At 42.1% G+C, this 21,826-nt stretch overlaps 2 protein-coding genes across 2 annotated transcripts in view; one reads left to right on the forward strand and one right to left on the reverse strand.

Moving 5' to 3' along the window:
• Positions 1–9,471, forward strand: part of LOC147583701 (uncharacterized) — a 41,377-nt gene extending 31,906 nt beyond the window's left edge. Inside the window, exon 2 of the mRNA XM_086698826.1 lies at positions 8,726–9,471. Within this exon, the coding sequence (XP_086554952.1) occupies positions 8,726–8,730 (5 nt within the window). The 3' untranslated portion in view covers positions 8,731–9,471. The remainder of the gene's footprint in view (positions 1–8,725) is intronic.
• A 3,118-nt stretch (positions 9,472–12,589) lies between these two features.
• LOC112852588 (olfactory receptor-like protein OLF4) lies at positions 12,590–13,552 on the reverse strand. The gene has a single exon (XM_025916107.2). It carries the CDS (start codon positions 13,520–13,522, stop codon positions 12,590–12,592), a length of 933 nt encoding a protein of 310 aa, XP_025771892.1. The 5' UTR covers positions 13,523–13,552.
• Between the last annotated feature and the right edge of the window lie 8,274 nt (positions 13,553–21,826).

Genomic DNA, 21,826 nt, shown 5'->3' on the forward strand with positions numbered 1-21,826 from the left:
ATGTGTCAGGCACTATCTAAGGAATGAGCATAAGGTGTTAAAGAAAAAAAGTCCTACAATGATAGAGAAAAAATATAAGCAAATAAGAGAATTGTATAACTTTTTAGATGGTGAGGAGTGTTATGAAGAGAAGAAAAACAGGCATAAAACAAAGCAAATAGGGCATTCCATTTTTGTGGGTATTAAAACAGGGTGCTGTCGAAAAAAACCACCAGACGCTGAATAGAAGCGAGGCAAGATTTTATTCACGGCTGGGCCAAACCTGATCTGATCTTAAGGAGAAAAGTGCAGAGAATGGCCCTGAACAAAAGTAGCAGTGAGCTTATATGGATTTTAGCAAGTCATAATACGTCATTATTTAGTTAACCAATTACAATTTACAACATCTCATGGTAGCCAATTATATTGTGACACACAGACGTTAGTTTTGGTGGTAACCTATCAATTTAAAGTTTTTTGTCCTAAGGGGGTTTAAAATGACCAAAGTTAGACACCTTGTTGTAAGTTGCAATCGCTTATGAACTCCAGACAGCAAAAACAGGATCAAAACACATTTATTACGGCTGGGCCAGACAGGGAAATACAGCAGGTCCCGAAAGTCTGGCCCCGAACAAACTTTGGGGATGTCTTATAAGGGCTGTATCGACCAATCGGGTTGCACAAGGGTGGCAGTTTGAAAGGGTGGGCACCAATCACACAATGTTGTAGGTTTTTAAAATATAAGACGGGCACCAATCACACAGTCCTGAAGAATTTCAAAATATAACTTGTTGACCTAGCTAGTTGAATGCTGAATCACATTGTTTACAATATTAATCTTATATCTAGTTCGAACAGGATGCGGTGCCTGAGAATGGGGAAGGGTGATTATGCCAAGCAGGTTTACAAAAGCTCAAACAAGCAGTTAAGAGGAAGTTTTATTTCTCAGTAACTCAGCAAATGTGGTTTTAAGCAGAACTAATATCTAGGGAACAGGAACAGCACTTCTAGGAAAGCCCAAAACACTTGATCTTAGCCAAAAGGCCGAGAAGCGATGGGAAAGCCCAAAACAAACACTGGTTCAGCATCTCATATTCTGGGGTCCTTCTAAGCTTACATAGGTCATAGTTTACTCCCAGGCTACAGGAGGCTAGCTATGTTTGCCCTAAGATACCGTGGGGCAGTGAGTTCGTGACTTTTTACATGTTGGTCTTGCCTAGGCCAGATCTTGGTAGAAGGGATAGGGGAGCGTTTTGCAACCTAAGTTATCCATTTAGCAAGCAGGCGAAGTTATGAAATCGAGATAGGGCGGTTAGTAATTTCCAATAACCCTAATAGGGAACTATATAAGCTTTTATCTCAATTATTCATGAAAGGTGAGTTTAAGCCAAACTTATATACAATAAGCTTTCTGATATCTTATAAGTTGACCTATTACAGGTATTTGGGCAAATTGTGCAACAAGGTGATATTGGAACACAGACCTTGATAAGACAGAGAGGTAGATGTGGAGGTATGGGGGAAATGTGCCCAGCAGAGGGAATGGCCAGTGCAAAGGCCCTGAGGAATGTACTTGTTTCAAGTGTTCAAATCAAAAAGGGAAGCCGGCGCTACAAGGGGAATGAGCCTGAGGGACACTGATGACAGATGCTGTCAGACATGTGATGAAGGAAGTGATCTCTCTGCTACTACTGTGACCTTAAGGCACAGGGCTGTTCTTGTCCACACTACCTCTCCCTCTGTATTCAGCGTGCTGCAAAGCCATCCCATGAATTGACACAGATCCCCATCTTGGTGCCTGCTCTTGACTGAGTTCTGGTCTGTGTATTGTGTCACCTTGAGATTAGGAGTCCTGGCCCCTGTTGTGAGGACTGCTCACCCTCTACAAGTCACACATGCACAAGACACCGTGGTCTTCTGGGTTGTGTAATCCCTGTCTTTACAGCCCCCGCCATCCAGGTTACGCTGGGAATGGATACAACCCAAATAGACCAGATCAGCGATCTTTCCCCTGAAAAATGTAGAAGTGGTTCCTGGAAGTGTTAATTCCTAAGCCTCCCATGGGCAAATGAGGTTGAAGCTCCATGTTGGGATAGCCATCTCCTGTTGTGTATTTCACAAACTTATGTTTAATAAGTGGAAAGACAGAGGGATGGTGAATGAAATGGATGAGGCAGAGTGTGGAGAATAAGCTTAGGAGTTCTCTGAGCTTGCACTGATGAGTTAAGGCATAAAGAAAGAGAAGCCACAGGATGAAGGCATCCAACATTAGGTAAACAGGGCAAAGGTCCCAGTATAGGACAAAAGTATAGGAATAGGAAATCTCAGGACAGAAGTATCCAAAATGAGGTAAAAAGTTTAGGTATTCAGGGCAGAAACACCCCCCAACTGAATACAATAGCAGAAAGCTGCTTTCCCAGGAAGGAAGGACTAAAATTAGGTAAATGGATAAACAGGGTTGTAGACCTCAGCAAGGGGAAGTTGCCCCAAAGGGAGCTAATTAGCAAAAGAAAGGTGCCTTGTAGACCCTCAGGTAGCCTGCTCTGTCTGGCTTGCGCCCTAGGCCAGTTTAGGTAAACAGAGGTGGCACCTCATGTCTGCTGTAAACAACCATCTGCCTGGCACCAGGATTTGTTTTGCATTGACCCAAACCCCTAACACCACACGTCTTCAAACCCCAGCTTCCCCCACTCCCATGAGTTAATGTTGACGGTTCCATTGTCTCTGTGCCCACCCATCACACCTGTAAGCCTCCTGATCCTAATGAAAACAGAGCAAGGACCCTTACTCGGGGCTCTTATCTCCTCCTGGACATTTGCCTCTCTTGCATTACAATCCTGTGTCCCCTCTCTTGCTAGAAAAGACCCAGAGTCTAGGACAACAGAACAAGGATGCAGTAAGCTCAGGGGGTCCCCGAGGGATTGTGACAAACAGTAACCTCCCTCGCTTCTGGAAGCTTTGCACCTGACCACCTCCCCTGATGCCCAGCAAAAACTATGTGAGAACACATTTAACTGCCCCCAAAGACGAAAGTGCCGATATCTTCCTAATGTCAAACACCTTACATATGGAGGGCCCAAGGGAAAAAATGAGCGAAGGGATAAGCCAACACTTCACAAAAGGAAGTGCACGCGATTGGCTGCAAGGTGCGCAGTTACAAGGTCAACCACGGAAGACTTCGCTTTCACGTGCCTCTGGCATCATTACTTGGGCAATTCGTCTTCATGGGGGCTGACAGCAGGTGAGGGCAGCCCTGTTATCCCTTTCACTTTTTAATGTTTATTTCTTTCAGAGAGAGAGAGGGAGCACAAGCAGGGGAGGGAGAGAGGGAGAGAGCACAAGCAGGGGAGGAGGGAGAGAGAGAGAGCAAGCACACAAGCAGGGGAGGGACAGAGAGTCCCAAGCAGGCTCCATGCTGTCAGCACAGAGCCCAACAAGGGGCTGGATCTCATGAACGGTGAGATCTGAGCTGAGCCGAAACCAAGAAGACGTCTCTTAACCCACTGAGCCACCCAGGTGCTCATCTCCCATCCCTCTGTGATGTCCTCTCATTGATACTCTTGGACTCTGGGTATTGGTCTCTTTTTCACAAACCCAAGGGGCACCTCGAATCCTCATTCTGTATGTCAGCCAGTGGACAGAGGCTTCCCCAGACCATGCTCTGTAAATGCTCCCGACATCACGACAGTCCAGTTTCGTACCAAATAACTTGTTTCATATGATTATGCTTGACCGCATGATGCCATCCGTATATTTATATTATTGTTCTCTGTCCTTGGTGCTACGCAGAAACATACGCTAGTGAACGGATTTCACCTTCTTTGTTCACTTTTGTTTTTGTCACAAATGTATGTCACTATATGGTTAATATGAAAAACCCAAGGATATGAAAAATTATAGAATGAAAAAAATAAAGGGATGATGCAACCACGTTAAAATGAGTAGTTTGAAAACAACTGTCCACAGCAAAATTATGTGAAACATAAAAACTAACTGAAATTGGCTATAGAAAAGAAATTATTAAGGATATCAACATGGATTCATAATTAAATTGTCAATGGCCTACACATGAAAAAATATATATAATGTTCCTAGAATGCTCAGTTTTTATTTGTTAAATGAGTCAGAAATTAGGTCTCAATGTATAAGGACATTGGCCATTAGGCAAGGTTTTATTTCGGGTTTGGTTGGAAAAGATTGAATTGCTATATAACAGCTAGAATAAATGAATATCTAAACCAGTGCTGGCAGCAATGGATATCTATCTGGAAGAATATGCAACTGGTCCCCTCCTCAGACACTTCACAAAAATTCAGAGGGATTATGACCCCAGTGTAAGTGTAACCATACAATATAGCAGAACATCAAGGAAACTACATATAACATTCACAGGTGAGCAAACCCACTAAATAAAGCCATAATCTCAGAAGTAAGAAGATAGATTTATTTAAATAAAATTAAAAATTTTTATGATCAAAATATGTTGCAAAAATCAATTGAGAAACAATGATCTCAGGAAATCATTTGAAATGCTGATAATGTTTGAGAGAGAGAGAGAGAGAGAGAGAGAGAGAGAATAACCTATGGGCATATAATAATAATAAAACCAATCAGACGGTCATCAAACATATGACCTTGGCTGAAACTGAGGGATGGTTTAGGAAAATAACAAGAACTGTCTCCTTCACCCAGCAGCCTGGAAAAAAACTTACAGGGCTGTTACATTGTTTGTGGTTGAAACTTTCAAATAGGAGCCACAGGGTTACTCTGAATTTGTTGGGGTAAGAGTGTTACAAGGTTGAAGGCAGAACCTGAAAGCAGCTGTATTACAGATACTGACATTCTTTCACCAGGAGTTTCCCAGTCTCTGCACCCATCCTGCCCAGAGCCTGCCCTGTGGTGGGGAGTGTCCTGTGCCCTGTAAGATGTTCAGAGCATCCCTGACCTCTGTGCACCCCTCTCCAGCGTGACAGACAAAGTGTCTCCAGACATTGATCAATGTCCCCTCGGGGACAAAATTATACTCGATTGGAAACACACATTGAATTTAACAATCTCAACATAAGTTTTTCTAGCATGGCCATAATAGCGATTGAATAATAAAGAATAAGAAAGCTCTTCAAAAGTGTGAATGGCACTCCCTCTGAAACTGACACAGCCACTGAATAAATACATGAATTACTTAATTAAGCAAACAAACTCCGTGACCACTTGCTCTGGGCTAAGTTGGATTGGCTCTCAAGTGGTGACAGTTAATGATCTTGGCTTCCATTCTCTCTGACCCTCTCACCTACAGTCCACTGGGCTGTTGGATTCACCTAGCTGGGGTGTCTGATGGGAAGGTCTCCTTGTGGAAGCCTGAATTCTTCCCTGGATAGCAGATAATAGGGACTAAAGCTCTGCCCTCACCTGAGACTGCAGGAGGCAGTGAAACATCAGTCCTCAGCCAGAACTAGGATTCAGAACAAACAGAAAAGCTTGCCCCTTCCTGTGCAAGGTTGCACGGGCTGACAGACAGGAGACCAGGAGATAGTTACAGCTCCCTGTGTCTGCTCATTAGGTATATATTCCCTCTTCTTACTCCAGCACAGTTCCCAAGCGGAACACTTTTGCACACAAAGGAAATTTCTCTAATGAATCGTGTTCCCAAGAGACCAGTTTAGAAGTAGTGAATCCTCAGGGACACCTGTGTGGCTCAGTCGGTTGGGCGTCAGACTTCAGGTCAGGTCATGGTCTTGTGGTTTGTGAGTTCGAGCCCCACGTTGGGGTCTGTGCTGGCAGCTTGGAGTCTGGAGCCTGCTTCAGATTCTGTGTCTCCCTCTCTCTCTGCTCCTTCCCCACTCTCAGTGTCTGTCTCTCAAAACTAAACATTAAAAAAAAAGTAGGGAATCCAGTTGGATGGGCTTGTTTTTTTTTTGTTTTTTTTTTTTTTTACTCCTTTTCCTTGAACTTGCCTCCCTCCTGGTGAGTAAATCTCCCAGCACCTTATCTCAGCTCCCAGTTACGGTTTCCTCCAGGTCTGAGACTGAGGGATCCTGCCTGGACTAGGTCTCTTTATCTTCAAAGCATTGACTTGCGGTGGGGACCCAGCTATCTCCAGACGTGTTTACTCTTCTCTTAAAGGAGGTGGAGAACTCGGTTCTTCTGATAATAAACCTTGGGCACTACACACATTGGGTTCAAGGTACGTTTGCCATTGCAATTAGGAATTTCTTACTTTATCTCAAGCTAAAAGCTGTCACTTAGTCCCACTTATAAAAGCCTTGTTAATTATAAGAGGTATACTTAGGTCTTTGCACATGCTATCACCTGTGTCGAGCATTTACAGGGAATGTTTAATTCAGTGTCCTGCGAACGTGTCGTCCCTGAGAAAGTCCATTTCTAAACTCCATTCTCCAGGCGGGAATGTGCTTGGCGGCATCTAGTGATCTGCCCGAAGTCAGTGCTCGAGGATGTGGGCCTTGAGTGGGATTCTGTCGGGATGCTTCTGGTTCTCAAGCTTGGGGGCAGTGGTTCTCGACCAGAAATCAATTTTCCCCCGGGGATGTCTGGTGACGTCTGAAGGGATGCTGCTAAACACCTCGTCCACAAGAAAGCAGCCTCCGAAAATAGACTTAAGCTGTCCCAAAGGTCTGGTGTAACAAGTGAGAAAACCTATTCCAGACCAGCCCTTCTCCAGCCTCACACGGTCTACAAATGTTTATGAATCCACACGGATCCTGCTGCAAATGCAGCATCTGAGTGATAGTCCCCGGGTGGCTCAGAGCTTCTGCATTTTTGACAAGCTCTCACTTGTTATTTATGTGCAAGTTCCAGTCCGTGTACCACTCTTTGGTTAGCAAGGGTGTGATCCTGTGTTAGAGACAGATGTAGGTAGTTTTAGAGATCTCCTATACAAAAAATCATCGTTGCATGTAATTTGGAGGGAATAGTGTATCCCTCCTTCTGGAGGCTGTGTCAATTCTGTGTTTGTTTCTTTTATAGGCAGGCACTAGTGTGGCACAAAATAATACACCCAGGTTTTGTTTTTTTCACGTGTCTATTATTTTGTAATAGTTTTAGTACAGTTGACACACAAGGTTACAACAGTGGGAGGTGCGGGCTTCCAGTTATGGGACGAATAAGTCATGGGAATAAAAGGCCCAGCATAAGGAATGCGGTCAATTTATTGTAACGGTGCAGCCCGGGGACAGACAGTAGCTGCTCTCATGGTGACAGAGCATAATGTATAAACTAGTCAAATCACCTGAAAACAATACACTTTTGAAAAAGACTTTTTAGAAGACAGAGGAGGAGCCTCCCAAGCAGGTCCACATCCTAATCAGTGCTTGCGAACATGGTATTTTCTAGAGCTCAGGGAATCAAGGTAGGTGATTGAACAGGGCTGCCAATCAGCTGCCATTCAGATACAACGATCAGCTGTGATTGCCCAGGTGGCACTAAGGTAGTCACGACAGTCCTCCAAATGTTGAGGAGGGAGTCAAAAGAGTTGGTGTCAGAGAGAATTTGAACCTGCTACCCTGTTGGCTCTGAAGGTGGAGGGAGAGCCATGACCAAAGAATGCAGGTGACCGGTGACAGAGACTGGAAATGGAAAGGAAACAGATTCTCCCCTGAGCCTCCAGTAGGAAGTCAACCCTGCAGACTTCTTGCTATTAGCCTGATGAGACTCCTTCCGAGCTCTGACTCCAAAACTGTAAGGGTGTGTATGTTTTAAGCAGCTAGTGTGGAGATATTTTACAGCAGCGGTAGGAATCCCATACTGACACAGTCAATAAAATTATTTGAGACAACCAACTTTAAGCCTCTTGGTTCACTCATTAGCTTCCCTTGGTTAAGGGCAATTTACATTTTAACAACCCACAATACAAGGTAAGCAATGAACCATGGGGATCTACCCCCAAAACCAAAAGCACGCTTTACACACTGTATGTTAGCCAATTTGACAACAGATTATATTTTAAAGACGCCACAATATGTAGAAAAAAAATTAAAACAGTTTGGAGATATTCTGCCCAGTAGGTGGTAGAGTGAATTCCTGTGTACATAAATGTGATGTGGTCTGACTATAATGTCTTTGAAGCAACAAGATAGGAAGGGAACTCGTGATCAAAATTAGGGTCACCGACATCTTTTTTATACATTCATCAGTCAATGGATATTTGGGCTCTTTCCATAGTTTGGCTATTGTTAATAGTGCTGCTATAAACATTGGGGTGCAGGTGCTCTTTAATGGATAAAGAAGATGTAATATATCCCTATAATGGAATATTAGTCAGCCATCAAAAAGAATGAGATCTTTTTGCAACACATGGATGGAACTCAATGGTATTATACTCAGTGAAATAAGTCAGTCAGAGAAAGACAAATGCCATGGTTTTGCTCATATGTGGAATTATGAAACAAAACAGATGAACACAGGGGAATGGAAGGAAAAATAAGATAAAAACAGAGAGAGGCAAACCATAAGAGACTCTTAAATAAATAGAAGAAATTGAGGGGTGCTGGAGAGGAGGTGTGTGTGTGTGAGGGGAATGGGCTAAATGGGTGAAGGGCATTAAGGAGGGCACTTGGGAAGAACACTGGGTGTCAAGGTAAGCAATGAATCACTGGGCCTACGCCTAAAACCAATAGTAAACTGTATGTGAACTAACTTAATTTAAATACATAAATTTAAAAACAAAAATTATGTTCACTCATTGTAATTTAACGTTTTGTGTCTTTATCTCTGCTTCTTTTTATTTTAGGTTGATTCAACCATTCATTCTTCCTCTCCAGTGCTATCCTCTCCAACTTTTTCTCAAGTCTCCTTTCAACATAAAGATGAAATCATAAATCATCTGTGTGTATACACATTATAAGAAAGAAAAATTGTGCAAACACACGCACACATAAGACACAACCACTACACTTGAATGGTTTCCTTGGAGTAAAAAATGTATATCCATGCATTTCATTCTTTCCTTACATTTCACTGGAAGTTATGTTGAGCATCCACTCCACCTTCAGAAATAAGGAAAGAGAGGCTTAGGGAGTTTATAATCTTAAGAATTACCTAACAAAGCAGTTAAAGCTTAAATTATACACAAATGGAAACTTGCACTATGTGCTATGAATTTTCGTGTAGCTCGTTTAATTCATCAAACTGTACCCTTTAAATATGTGGTGTATTGTGTGTAATTATACTCTGATTAATTAACTGGGAACATATCTATGGTGCAGGCTAAGGGTTGGATAGAGAGCACAGATAGTTGATTCTCCTTTATAGGTTTGGGAGATAGCTCTTCTAACAGGGAAGGAAAACCAATGTTACATACGGGTGTAGGAACACTGGGATTCAATGCAAAGAATTCACATGATAATTCATTTTATTTAGAAATAGAAGAATAACCTGCACATAGAAATGTAGTAATAAGACCACAAATTGGCTGAGACAGTAGAGCATTACAACCACACACAGCATCATGGATGAGCCTTAGAAACACAACAGAGAGATTCGTAACAGACCACAGACACATGAGGAGCCCAGCAGAGATTAGAAATGCTTCCCAGAGCTCCTGGGTGGCTCAGTCCCTTAAATGTCTGACTTTGGCTCAGGTCATCATCTCACGGCTTGAGGGTTCAAGCCCTGTATCAGGCTCTGTGCTGACAGCTCAGAGCCTGGAGCCTGCTTCAGATTGTGTCTCTGCCCCTCCCCCACTTGCGCTCTGTCTCTCTGTCTCTCTGTCTCTCAAAAATAAGTAAATGTTAAAAAGAAAAAGAAAGAAATGCTTCACGATATGATCCCGTTTGATGCTAAAGTTATCATCGATGAGGAGAACAAAAGCAAGAGAAATGTAGCTAAACATCAGTGTCCTTACAACTTGCAGCCCACTGACAAATCCCTGAGTCACATCCAGGAACTCGAGGCTGCCTTAATGTTGATGTTTTACTAGACAAGAAAAGCAACCTTATCTTGACAAGAATCAAACCTCCATGGCCCCGTAAACCTCACTTTCAGCATAAAGGAATTCCTTAGAAAAGTGCTATCTCTACTCCCCTCCTCCTTAAACTTAAAAGTATATGATCAGTCATTCTTTATGATCCCAGAGTAGCTCTTTCTGCCCATGGGTCATATCTCCAAGCTCTAATAAACACACCTTTTTGGATCATAAAATGTCTCAAGAATTCTTTCTTTACTATTGTGCTCGGCAACCCCACATCATTATGATATCCCATTTGATAAGAACAGCCTGTTTGTTATACAGCAACACCCGGCTGACATAATCACCCCAGCAAACAGACTTGAGGTGATCAGACATGTGCTGCTTTTTATTGGTGGCATATGGTCCGACAGTTGAGGAGAGCGGTTGTCATCCTTCTGTGGTTCAAGTCTATTTCCCATGACTTGATGAACAAGTGACTATATATGGGCTCCCCTCAGGGTAAGGGGGAGAGTTTGTAGGACATGCATGTTTGTGCAGAAGACCTGGGGACCCTGAACCACATGCCAGCAGGACATCCAGCTCTCGTGTGAAGCATCCTCTGGTCATGCAGGTGGGAGAGATTTCAGAGCAGGACGGAGGCACAAAATGGATGGGGCTGATACTGTTCCTTTGCCAACCCTTAGCATTTGTGACAAAAATTAAGAAAAACGAGTTATTTTATGTATAATACCAGGAAGTGTCATATTAGTAGGTAGCACTGGAGGTTCTCAAGTAGAAACAGGAAGAAAATTACGTGATAAAGCATAGAAGACACTGAGCAATCCTTCACCTCAAAAACTAAGTCCCTTCAGCTGTGGACACAAATGTTCTATGCTTCAATAAGTAGACGCACAGGATCAACTGGTGAAAGAAAAAGAAAGAAAGAAAGAAAGAAAGAAAGAAAGAAAGAAAGAAAGAGAAAGAAAGGAAGAAAGAAAAAGAAAGAAAGAAAGAAAAAGAAGGAAAGAAAGAAAGAAAGAAAAAGAGAAGGAAAGAAAGAAAGAAAGAAAGAAAGAAATATTTGTGTAGTAACAGAGAGTGTTTTGAAATTTTGCCTCCTCATATTTATGGTCGTCCTGACACTAAGAATATATTTGGTTGATCAACTTATTTAAGTTTGTCTTTCCATATAGACTCCACTGGGAGATATATTATGCTGAACAAGTTTTTTTTAATTTTTTTTCAACGTTTATTTATTTTTGGGACAGAGAGAGACAGAGCATGAACGGGGGAGGGGCAGAGAGAGAGGGAGACACAGAATCGGAAACAGGCTCCAGGTTCTGAGCCATCAGCCCAGAGCCTGACGCGGGGCTCGAACTCCCGGACCGCGAGATCGTGACCTGGCTGAAGTCGGACGCTTAACCGACTGCGCCACCCAGGCGCCCCATATGCTGAACAAGTTTTATCAGGAGCTATGGTAGGCTTCCTGGACACCGCGCTGAATAACAGAGAAAAAACAGGAGACCGATTAGGAAATACAGTAGCATGTTTTGTAGAGTAAGTGCCTGACATTAAGCTTTTGATTATAATGTAAATGCCTGAAATTAAGCTTTGGATTTCTGGGACATCCATTTGAAAACAGCCATGTTGAACAAACATATTGTCAGGTGTATGACACAATTACCAAATTAGCACTCGGACCGCCCCAGCCAGGAAGTTCCTGTTGACAAAGCCCTGGGTAACTGATATAACTGCCCTTGAGTGACCTTGCTTTTCCCCTTCAGCTGCTGAAATCTGCTCCTATATAACTGTCCAATAAGGTGTGAACCCGCAACCCCCTAGCCACTCTGGCCATGGTCCTCAATAAAGCCAGATCCCTCAGTGGTGCTCCCAGTGTCTGTCAATCTCTGTCTCCCTTTCTCAGACCTCTCCAAATGGCCTTTGGTCATCCCATGTGCCCTCTGGGATCTGTGAGTAATAGGCATTGCTTTTTTAGAGTTCTCTGATGGAGGTGCCGAGGTGTGTCTTCTGATCACAATAAGAACCCGAGGGCCAGTGAGTCACAGCATAAGGTCTGGGAATGTCCACAAGCACATGGGCATGGGTGCCGGGGCTTTCCTAGCCAGAGCATTGTGGTGTCAATAGCCAGAAGCTTAAAGGGAACACTGTTAGAGTCCACATCATCAGTAGGAACGCTTAGGTTGTGATGTAAAAAGATTGACAGACACAAGGTGAAAACTTTGGTTTGTATATTCATCTACAATAAAATTATGGAGAGGGCTTAGGGGCCAAGTGTAGCTTTTTTCCATATGAAGACTATAACTCGTGATTATGTTCTTGGAAAATCTAGGGGAGATTTACTTCTCGTGGGATAAGTCATTTGAAAAGAAATTATTTTTAAGAAATCCAACTTGTCACATTAGATACAGAAATTTCCAGGCATTTATGTTCTAAGGCTGGGGAAGACATTGGGGACATATGAAAATGGACAAAGGGGAAACTATGTCAGACAGAGCAGAAGCTTGATAAAGTGAGTTCCTTAAATGTATAGAGAAGTTGAAAGCAAACAAGAGGAAATTCCAGGAGAAAAACAGAAGGAGCAGATTCTCCTGCCAAAGTCTATTCAAGGAAGAGCAGTTCTTGGTTCTGAGGCTCTGCCCTGCAATCATGGACACGTCTCCAACCCCAAGACAGTTCAGTTGGCCATTACATCACTTGAACCCCAACAATTCTTTTCAGAGCACTCTTTATGTCTCTGTTCCTCAGGCTGTAGATGAAGGGGTTCAGCATGGGCGTGACCACCGTGTACATCACCGAGGCTGTGGCACTTGAGTGGGAGCTCTGGGTAGCAGCAGAGCTGAGGTACACACCAAGCATCGTACAGTAAAATAAACACACGACCGACAGGTGAGACGCACAGGTGGAAAACGTTTTGAACTTGCCCTTAGCTGATGCAATCCCACGTATAGAGGACACTATCTTGGAATAAGAGTAAAGGATCCCAGCAAAAGGACCACCACCCAGCAGGACAGCTGCAAGATACATCACCACGTTATTAAGAAAGGTGTCAGAACAGGCAAGCTGGAGCATCTCATTGAGTTCACAGAAAAAGTGGGGAATTTCTACCTGTGTACAGAACGAGAGCCGCAACATCATTAAACTCTGTAACAGGGAATTCAGGACACACATGATCCAGGACACCAGAACCAACAGCCCACAAAGCTGGGGGTTCATGATGATCGTGTAGTGGAGGGGGTGGCAGATGGCCACAAACCTGTCATAGGCCATCACACTCAGGAGGAAGACATCCATCACAGCAAAGAGTATGAAAAAATAAATCTGTGTGATGCAGTCCTCATAGGTTATGACTTTGTTCTGAGTCTGGATGTTCACCAGCATCTTTGGGATGGTGGTGGAGGTGAAGCAGATGTCTACAAAGGACAGGTTGGCCAGGAAGAAGTACATGGGTGTGTGGAGGCGGGAGTCAGAGCTGACGGCCAGGATGATGAGCAGGTTCCCAAACACAGTGATCAGGTACATGGAGAGGAAAAGCCCAAATATGAGGGGCTGCAGTTCTGGTTCTTCTGAAAATCCCATAAGAAGAAATTGTGAAGTTCCTGTATCATTTCCTGGGTCCATGTGGTGGAGGTGACTACCAGTAAAGGGGAAAATAACATGACAAAACTTCACATGGGCCTGGCCCACATTGTTCAAATGCTACCATGTATTTCCAGTCAATAAAATAATTTCAATACTTTGTGAATGGATCTGGGCCCCTTGAGGGGATCACCGTTTCCTCTCTGATTAGTAATTTTCATCCCAACATCAGTTTTTCCCCCAATGGCCAGGTATCATAGAGTTAATAAGAAATTATTTCATGCATTTGAGGAATATATGGAGTGTCAACCATGCTGTCAGCATTTTCAAGTCATAAGGTAGAGGGTGTTGAAGAGGAATGGTACCTTCAATTCAATGGTGGTGACTGGATATACACACATATAGAAATGAGATAATTCTGAGATAGGAACAGAGGCTATGAAGAAAATGAAGGCAGGTAAAAAGAGAGAGTGGAGGGAGTGTTATGTTGTGTGTTCGGTCAAGATTGGCTAAGAAGGTGACATTTAAGCAGAGACTTGAAGGAAGAAAAAAAACATCCTGGGGAAAGTGGAAAAGGGTCAGCCAGTGCAAAGGCCCTGAGGAGGCATTATTTTTTTTTTTCCAGAAAATCAAGGCTCAGAAGGAAGCCAGTGTGTTGAGGGGAATGGACAAGAGGTAATTGTTGTGAATTTCCTGAAGACATGTGGCCTCACAGCTGGTTAAGGTTCAAGACACAGGGAGCTCCTCGCTCACACTATGTACCTTTTGCACTTTATTCATCTGGTTACTGTAGTGTCCTGTCCGTGGAACATCTCTTCTCAGTGTCACACCCAACATCCTGAGAAAACACTTCAGGGGCGGTCGCATTGAAGGAGGTTGGAATTTTTAACAGGTAGCAAAGGGGCACTTTCTAATTTTGCTGTCAGAATTGTGAAGTGTTATAAAACCCTGGGAGACTGTGCAGACATTTACAAATATTAACATACATGGGGCACCTGGATGGCTCAGTCGGTTAAGGGTCTGACTTCAGCTCAGGTCATGATCTCACGGTCCGTGGGTTTGAGTCCCGTGTTGGGCTCTGAGCTGACAGCTCAGAGCCTGCAGCCTGCTTCAGATTCTGTGTTCCCTCTCTCTCTGACCCTCCCCTACTAACATTCTGTCTCTCTCAAATAAACATTAAAAAAAATACAGATATTCTTAGGGCACCTGGCTGGATCAGTTAGTGGAACTCACAAGTCTTGAGCTTGGGGTTGTAAGTTCAAGTCCCATGTTGGGTGTAGAGATTACTTAAAAAATAGTACTTGTTGGGATGAGCACTGGGTGTTGTATGTAAGCCAATTTGACAATAAATTATATTCATAAAAAAAGATAATAGTAACAATATGGCAACCATTAGACTTTTAAAAAATTAAAAAGATAGTGTCTTAAAAAATACACATATTCTGTAACTCATGATTTCTCAGTCTCTGCAGTGTGGACATTCCGGACCAGATCCTTCTCTGTAGTGTGGTGTGTCCTGTGCCTTGTAGGACGTTTAGAGCATCCCTGGCCTCCGTGCACCCCTCCCCAGTGTGACAGCCCAAAATGTCTCTGAACATTGCTCATTATACTCTGGAGGACAAAAAACCCTTTGGTTAAGAAACATAGTTTATCCATTTTAAAATATTTTGTAACATTGATATAATAGTAATTTAATGAGAAAAAATATGTGACACTATCAAAAGTGTAAATGGCACAGCCACACCATGAAATGTCCTGCAGGTGTTGAAATCATGAATCAGGGGGGCGCCTGGGTGGCTCAGTCGGTTAAGTGTCCGACTTCAGCTCAGGTCACGATCTCATGGTCCGTGAGTTCGAGCCCCACGTCGGGCTCTGGGCTGATGGGTCAGAGCCTGGAGCCTGCTTCCGATTCTGTGTCTCCCTCTCTCTCTGCCCCTCCCCCGTTCATGCTCTGTCTCTCTCTGTCTCAAAAATAAATAAACGTTTTTAAAAAAAATCATGAATCAGGGGCACCAGGCTGGCTCGGTCGGCAGAGTGTGCAAGGTGTATATGTGCATCACATAGAAAAATTTCAAAAGAAATGAAGACTTTTGAAAGAAACAGAAAGAGTGAAAATGCACTTCGGGTAAGCAGAATGGCTCAAAACCACTGCATGAAACAAAATTGAAGGAAGACCCTAAACCAACTTCTGAAGAAAGCGAGTTAAAAGAATAATAATTTAATGATCTAAATTAGATGGCCAAGGACTTGGGATAAAAGAGTATGAAAAAGTCTTTTCACGTGGACAGAAAGCGATATCTAAAGTTTTAATTTTATCTCATATAAACATATGTGGACCAATCATGTTTATGGAAGGTAAAAGTGATTCATCAAACATAAAAAAAATGCCTTCCAAGTGATGTACTTTCAATTTTGGAAATAGACCCAATAATAAAGGGCCAAAAAGAACAATAGAGGAATACAGAGTTGTGAAAACTAGTTGGAAATATGTAGAAAGGGTATTTTAAGAGCATAAGTATGCAGAAAGACATTTACTGTCATTTTTGTGGAAAGGAGCTCTTCACAAGTGAAGAATGTTAAGGTGACAGTATACTTCTTTCAGAAAAAAAGGAAAAAGAAAAAAAAAGAGAAAGAAAAAAAAAAAGCAGCAGAGAGAGTATATTATGACTAAGTCACAGAGTTTACCACACAAAATTTACACACTCTCACACATTCTTCACAAATAATTCTACACATCATAAAAAAGCAAAATGTCAAGAAGCCAAGTTGGTGAAAAAAATGGCAATTTTTTGTTTGAAAGAATGGAATAAAAACCAGGAATAAAACCACTCTGACCCCACCATGCAAACAGCAAAGATTCCCAAAGACAATTTTCAATAGAGAAAGTGAGTGGCTAGCTAACCCAGAATATATTCAGACTCATAGGTATTGAGCTAATTGTAAAGGAAGCTCTTTAGCATATCCCTTTTCACACAATTCATTTAAAATTTTTCTTTTTTAGGGGTGCCTGGGTGGCGCAGTCGGTTAAGCGTCCGACTTCAGCCAGGTCACGATCTCGCGGTCCGTGAGTTCGAGCCCCGTGTCGGGCTCTGGGCTGATGGCTCAGAGCCTGGAGCCTGTTTCCGATTCTGTGTCTCCCTCTCTCTCTGCCCCTCCCCCGTTCATGCTCTGTCTCTCTCTGTCCCCAAAATAAATAAACGTTGAAAAAAAAATTAAAAAAAAAATAAAATAAAATTTTTCTTTTTTAAAAAAGTATTTGTTTATTTTGATGGATAGACACAGAGAGAGAGAGATTGAGAGAGAGAGAGAGAGAGCTAGTGAGCACAAGCAGGGAATGGGCAGAGAGAGAGAGAAGGACAGAGAGGGGCTCTGTCAGGGCAGAGTCCAACTATGGGACTTCAATCCTATGACACCTGAGATCACCACCTGAGCCAAAATCAAGTCAGACACTCAACTGACTGAGCCACCCAGGTGCCCCTAAAAATTTTCATTTGAATACTCAAGAGAGAGAAGGTGCTGTGATATGCCTGCTTCATGTAGGCATGATGTACCCCTTTTGCAGGATGTACTTGGGAGAATTCTTTCATCTGGATTTTTCTCATCAGTACGGAAATGTAATCTAATATGTCCTACCTTAAAAATGAAAAGACATGTCCTCACTCAGTGTATGTCCCTCCACAGCTCATACTTGACTTTTCTACTCTGGTTAATTGCAAAGGTCCTTGGTCTTAAGTTCTACTTTTATGTTTCCCATGCCCGGTCTGGGTGGGTTTCCATTATTATCATTTAGTTGTTAATGTTGAAACTTGCATTTCTGAGTTTAATGTTTACTTCTATTTATAGCATCATAAATACAACAGTCAATCAATTTACTAATCAAGCCAGCAAACAACTACAGCAAAGTCTCAGCTCTGGCTAGGCTAGATTGGCTCTCAGGTGACCTCAGGAAAATGTTCTTGACTTTCATTCTCTTGACCTTCTCCTGCAGTACTTACTGGGATGTAAAACTCATCTAGATGGGGTCTCTGAGAGGAGGGTCTCTACATGCAACTCAAAACAGCTACCTCATTGGATGGTGGAGGATGAAGCTCTGTCCCAGACGCGACAGCAGGGATGGGTGAAACTTCAGTGTCCCATCCAGACTTAGGACTGCAAAAGAAACGACCATGTCTTGTCCAGCCCGAGGTTGTACACACTGTGGGGCTGCAACAGAGGAGGTATTTGCAGCCTCTTAATTCTGCTCATTAGGCACATTTCACTGTTGTTTCTCTCACCTTTAGGCACATGATTCCCCTGTGGGACACCTATGTGGACAGAGGTAATTATTCCTGTTGAATTTCTGTTCCTAGGAGACCAGGCGATAAGCCATCTGAAACCAGTCTTTCTTACTCTTTTTCTATTACTTCTTCTGCCTTTCAGAGATCTAAACTCCCAGCACCTTATCCCAATCCACAATGAACATTTTCTTCTGTTGAAGACTGAGAAATAGGTCTTAACTAAGGTCCCTTGGATTCTTCAAAGCATTGATTGTGGTGGAGACACAGCCCCTGACATCTCTAGCAAGTAACTTTTCCTCTTTTCAACAGAGACGTTAAGTTTGTTCCTTTGATACAAAACCTCAGGCACTACACCCATGGGCTTCGTGACAATTTTTCCCAAACAATTAGTGATTTCACACTTATATCACAAGTTCAGAGCCAGTACTTAAAATGCCATTATAAAATGTTTGTTTATTGTAAGAGATATATTCAGATCTTTTTATACACTATAATCTGGATTCAGAAGCTTCTAGGAATTGTCTGATTTAATTTTTATAAAAGTCTATTCTGTGAGGAAGTACTATTGTGAACTCCATTTCCCATGGGGAAATGGGGCTTGAAGAATTTAGTGATCTTCTCAAGGTTATGGTTGCAGAAAGGGGTTGGTGTTGATTGGATTCTGTCAGGGTGCTCCATTTTTCAAACTCTGTCCGATATTTCCCAGCCAGAGATGAGTTTTCCCCCTGGGCATATTTGACAATGTCTGAGGGATGCTGCTAAACACCTGTGGTGAGCAGGACAGCTCCCAACACAAATAATCATCCTGCCTCAAAGGCCAAATTGAGAATGTGTGAAAACCTACTCTAGCCCAGTGCTTCTCCAACTTCAAGGTGCATATGAATCACCTAGGATCCTAGTTTAAATGCAGATTCTGATTTTGCAGGTGATGGTGGGCCCAGGATATGGTGTATCTAACAAGCTCCTGAATGATATTGATACTGTAGGTCCTGGTCCGTGGACCACTCTTTGAGTAGCAAGGCTGCAGTCCTGGGATAGAGCAAGGTGCAGGTGGTTGTAGGTCTTCTTCACGAAATAAATTGTGTTTGTATAAAATTTGGAATGACAAGTGTATCCGGTCATTCTAGGTGCTGTGATAAATTCCGTGTTTGTTTCTTTTATATAAGGGCCGTCAAATGACACCAAATAAAATACTTTGGAAAAGACTTTCTAGCAGGCAGAATGAGAGCCTCCTGAAGTTGTCCACATTCCAATCCTTGGAAACTTTGAATAAGTTATTTTTTAGAGTAAAGGGGGAGAATAGAGTAGCAAATAGAGCAAGACTGGTAATGAGCTGACCTTAAACTAAGATTGACCAAGATTATGCAGGTGGAGCTAACATAATCACCATGGTCCTCCAAACATAGGAGAGGGAGGCAAAATAGTTGGGTCAGAGAGAGATGTGAGGATGCCATTTTGCTGGCTTTGAAGATGGAGAAAGGGCAATGAGCCAAAGGATGCTTGTTGTCCCTAAAAACCACAATAGGAAAGAAAACAGTCTCTTCTCGAGCATCCATGAAGGAACCAGGCTCTGCAGACATCTTGATTTTAGCTCGTGGAGACTTATTTCAGGCTTCTGACCTCTAAACTGTAAGAGAATAAGTTTGTGTCTTTTGAGCCTCTAGTGTGTTATTTGTTAGAGCAGAAGTAAGAATGTAATATAGATATTCATGTAATAAAATTGTTTTGGAGGAAAGTGAGTTTCATTCTCCCAGTTAATTCATTTTTATTCTCTTGGGTGAGGGAATTTCGTGTTGAAATCCAACCTTAACTGGAGGGAAAAAAGTCAATTTGGAGCTTCTGCTTCATTGCTTAAATGGAATGGAAAAAGTGAACTCCCCATTGGTAAAATATAAACATGACTCACTCACACATTCACTCACTCACTCATTCACTCATTCACTCTATCTATCCATGCATCTATTTATTTATTTTAAACATAATTTCTATGTCCAATGTGATGTTCGAACTCATGACCCTGAGATAAGGAGTCACATGTCAAGGCACCAAGTTGACTCATCCATGAATCACGTGACTCTTGATCTCAAAGTTGTGAGATCAAGCCTCACATTGTGTGTAGAGATTACTTAAAAATAAAATCTTATAAAAACGAGGTACATACCCCACAAACTGAATCAACCAGGCACCCCTCGACTTTAGTCTTAAATATGAATTCTCACTTTGAGACCTTTGTGCTTTAAGATAAGAAAAAGTAATTCATTACTAAAATTAAGTTCATCTATTCTAGTTAAAATTTTTTTTAATGTTTATTTATTTTCGAGAGAGAGAGAGAGAGAGCAAGTATGATCAGGGGAGGGGCAGAGGGAGAGAGGGAGACACAGAATCCGAAGCAGGCTCCAGGTTTGGAGCTGACAGCACAGAGCCCAATGTGGGGCTCGAACCCATGAACTGTGAGATCGTGACCTGAGCTGAAGTCAGACCCTTAACTGACTGAGCCACCCAGATACCCCTCACCCATCTACTTTAAATTTTGTCTAAATTTCTACATTCTTTTAATTCCATGCTCATTCAAACATTCGCTGTTTTTTTTTTTTAATTTTTTTTGAACGTTTATTTATTTTTGGGACAGAGAGAGACAGAGCATGAACGGGGGAGGGGCAGAGAGAGAGGGAGACACAGAATCGGAAACAGGCTCCAGGCTCTGAGCCATCAGCCCAGAGCCCGACGCGGGGCTCGAACTCGCGGAGTGCGAGATCGTGACCTGGCTGAAGTCGGACGCTTAACCGACTGCACCACCCAGGCGCCCCAAACATTCACTGTTTTGATTTCTATCCTCTCCAAATGTCCTTTCAATATAAAAGATAGGGTTATTGTGTCTGTGTCATACATTCATGCGTAAGAGTGTATTTGTGTGAAGTAATGTACAAATGCATACATATGTACAGGTACATACACTCCCTACCTATGAAAGACTTGTTGGACGCACCAAATATTTCCAGATACTTATTTATTACTAACAACATCTACTTGAATTGGGTTTATAAACCCACATCACCATCAGAAAGAAGAAAACAGAGGTTTCAGGTTGATTACAGTTTTTACAATTATGTAACAGAGCTTTAAACGTTTGGGCACTTTCTTAAATTATATTTAAAAGGACTTATTCAGTATGTAGTCTTAATTTTTGTATGATTCCTTTAATTCAGAAAATTTTGCATTTGGTTATTATTTTTTTTATGTTAAAAATGTTTACATTTTAGTTTGAAAGAGAGAGAGCAGGGGAGGGGCAAAGAGAGGAGACAGAAGATTTCAAGCAGGCTCTGTGCTGTCAGCACAGAACCCAATGTTAGGCTCGATCCCATGACCATGAGATCATGACCTGAGCCGAAATCAACAGCTGGTTACTTAACTGACTGAGCCACCTAGGTGTCCCCAGAAATTGCTGCATTTAAGTATGTTTAATTTATTGTATGTCATTGTATTTCAACAAATTATGAGAAAAAATCTGTTATAACCAATAAATGAATTCAGCAGGGCACAAAGTCAACATACAAAAATTGGTTGCATTTCTGTACACTAATAACAAATGACCAGAAAGAGAAATTAAGAAAACAATCCCATTTACTACTGCATCCACAAGAATAAAATATCTAAGAATAAACTTAACCAAGGAGGGAAAACACCTGTACACTGAAAAGTATACGACATTGCTGAAAGAAATTAAAGAAGACACACATAAACGAAAGGATAGGCCCTGCTCATTGATTGGAAAACTTACTACTGTTAAAATGTCCATATACCCACATTCATCTGTGGATTCGGTACAACCCCTGTCAAAATTCCAACATCACTTTTTAGAGAAATAGGACAAACACTTGTAAAATTTGTATGGAATCACAAAAGACCCCTAATATCAAAGGAGCAAAGTTGGAGGCATCATAGTCCCTGATTTCAAACTATATTACAAAGCTATGGTAACCAAAACAGAATGATATTGGCATAAAAAACACAGATCAGTGGAATAGAATAGAGAGCCCAGAAACAAACCCACATATATATCATTAATTTG

This window comes from Puma concolor, chromosome A2 (assembly GCF_028749965.1).
Source record: "Puma concolor isolate L17-30 chromosome A2, mPumCon1.1.hap2, whole genome shotgun sequence".
Classification (NCBI taxonomy): domain Eukaryota; kingdom Metazoa; phylum Chordata; class Mammalia; order Carnivora; family Felidae; genus Puma; species Puma concolor.

What these genes read in the sequence shown, in the direction of transcription:
- LOC112852588 (XM_025916107.2), bottom strand. Translation starts at nt 13,522, where the DNA reads ATGGACCCAGGAAATGATACAGGAACTTCACAATTTCTTCTTATGGGA.